General features: G+C 42.1%; 1 protein-coding gene across 1 annotated transcript in view; it reads right to left on the bottom strand.

Annotated features, from left to right (window-relative positions):
* Positions 1-562: 562 nt before the first annotated feature.
* The window catches only part of LOC107120133 (solute carrier family 22 member 13-like), a gene marked incomplete at its 3' end in the record, with an annotated part of 33,337 nt that continues 32,473 nt past the window's right edge, over positions 563-1,426 (bottom strand). The window contains exon 8 of the mRNA XM_015422780.1: positions 563-671. Within this exon, the coding sequence (XP_015278266.1) occupies positions 563-671 (109 nt within the window). The remainder of the gene's footprint in view (positions 672-1,426) is intronic.

Raw genomic sequence — 1,426 nt, 5'->3', positions numbered from 1 at the left:
GACCTCCTGGTGGCACCTGGTTTTGGGCCGCTGTGTGACTGGATGGGCCATTGGACTGGTTGGGCCATTGGCCTGATCCAACATGGCTTCTCTTATGTTCTTAAGTGTGAAGTCAACAAATGCGTAGTGAGCCCTCAGAAGCCCAGAAGATGGATGAAGTAGGGGAAAGCTCAGCAGCTGTACGTGCTGTTATTGAAAACAAACAGATCTTCCATTTCACCTTTCATTTCTAGAGCGATCAGGATGACCTGTGAGTAAATACACGAGAACCTTCCTCTGACATGTAGTCTGGCCCCAAGGTCAAAGGTGAACCCCTAGGCGGCTTCCCGGGCCTGTTCAGTGAGATACGAATTGGCCTCCAGTATAACAAGGCAAAATGTTTGGTCACTGGCTGCCATTACTTCCAGTTTGAAAAACGATAAGGCCGGACTTCACATTTGAAAACATTTCTGAGGAAAATGACTACTTGTTTCAGACCGCCTGTTAGTCTGAATCCAGCTTTTGACCCAATAACAAGTCTGAATCCAGTTTTTGACCCACTAAAAGATACAGGAAGCCTCACCGGACAACCGTAGGGAACAGCTCAGCAGAGAACACGTATGAGGTAGAGAAGGAACCAGACATGGAAAACTTCCCAATGATGGCCAACACTGTTATCACCACAGGCAAATCTGAGGAGGAAAATTATATATTTTTAAGTCATAGATACATAACAGAAGCCAATGTTGGATCAGGCCGATGGCCCATCCAATCTGAAACACTGTCACATGGTGGCCAAATCCCGCCAGGCCAATGCACCCAAGAGTATAAAAAATGGAAAGAAGCAGGTCTAACAACATTAGAAGACCTGACATTAAACAGGGAAATAATGAACAAAATCATAATGGAAAAAAAATATGAATTAAGCATACCATGGTACCAATATCTCCAAATTAACCACCTATGCTCAGAAATAAAACTTAGAGATATTCTGCGAAAAACCATAACTCCTTTTGAAGCATTGATAAGAGATGCAGACGAAAGTAAGGAAGGGGTAATATCCAAAATATATGCCATCTTAACGTCCTTTCAAGAGAACACAATGCTACCATATCAGAAATACTGGGGGGAAGTGTGTAAAACAGAACTCACCCAAGATAAAGGGCTAGATATCTGGAGAACCTACGAAAACAAATCTCCTATAATTACACAAAAATGGCAAAATTTCAGAATACTATCCACCTGGTACAAAACTCCTCAACAAATATCATACATTGCAAATAATTCAAGCCCACTTTGCTGGAGGGGGTGTAAGGAAATAGGCAGTTACATACACTGCTGGTAAGATTGCCTGGAGGTAGCATCCTTCTGGGATAAAATAATAGAAGAAATAACGATCATAACCAAAATCAAGATAGACAAATCCCCGGAAGCTCTGCTTTTAAAT

The sequence above is a fragment of the Gekko japonicus genome, unplaced genomic scaffold (assembly GCF_001447785.1).
Source record: "Gekko japonicus isolate JY-2015 unplaced genomic scaffold, Gekko_japonicus_V1.1 scaffold3483, whole genome shotgun sequence".
NCBI lineage: Eukaryota > Metazoa > Chordata > Lepidosauria > Squamata > Gekkonidae > Gekko > Gekko japonicus.
This window is presented reverse-complemented; position numbering and strand designations above follow the sequence as displayed.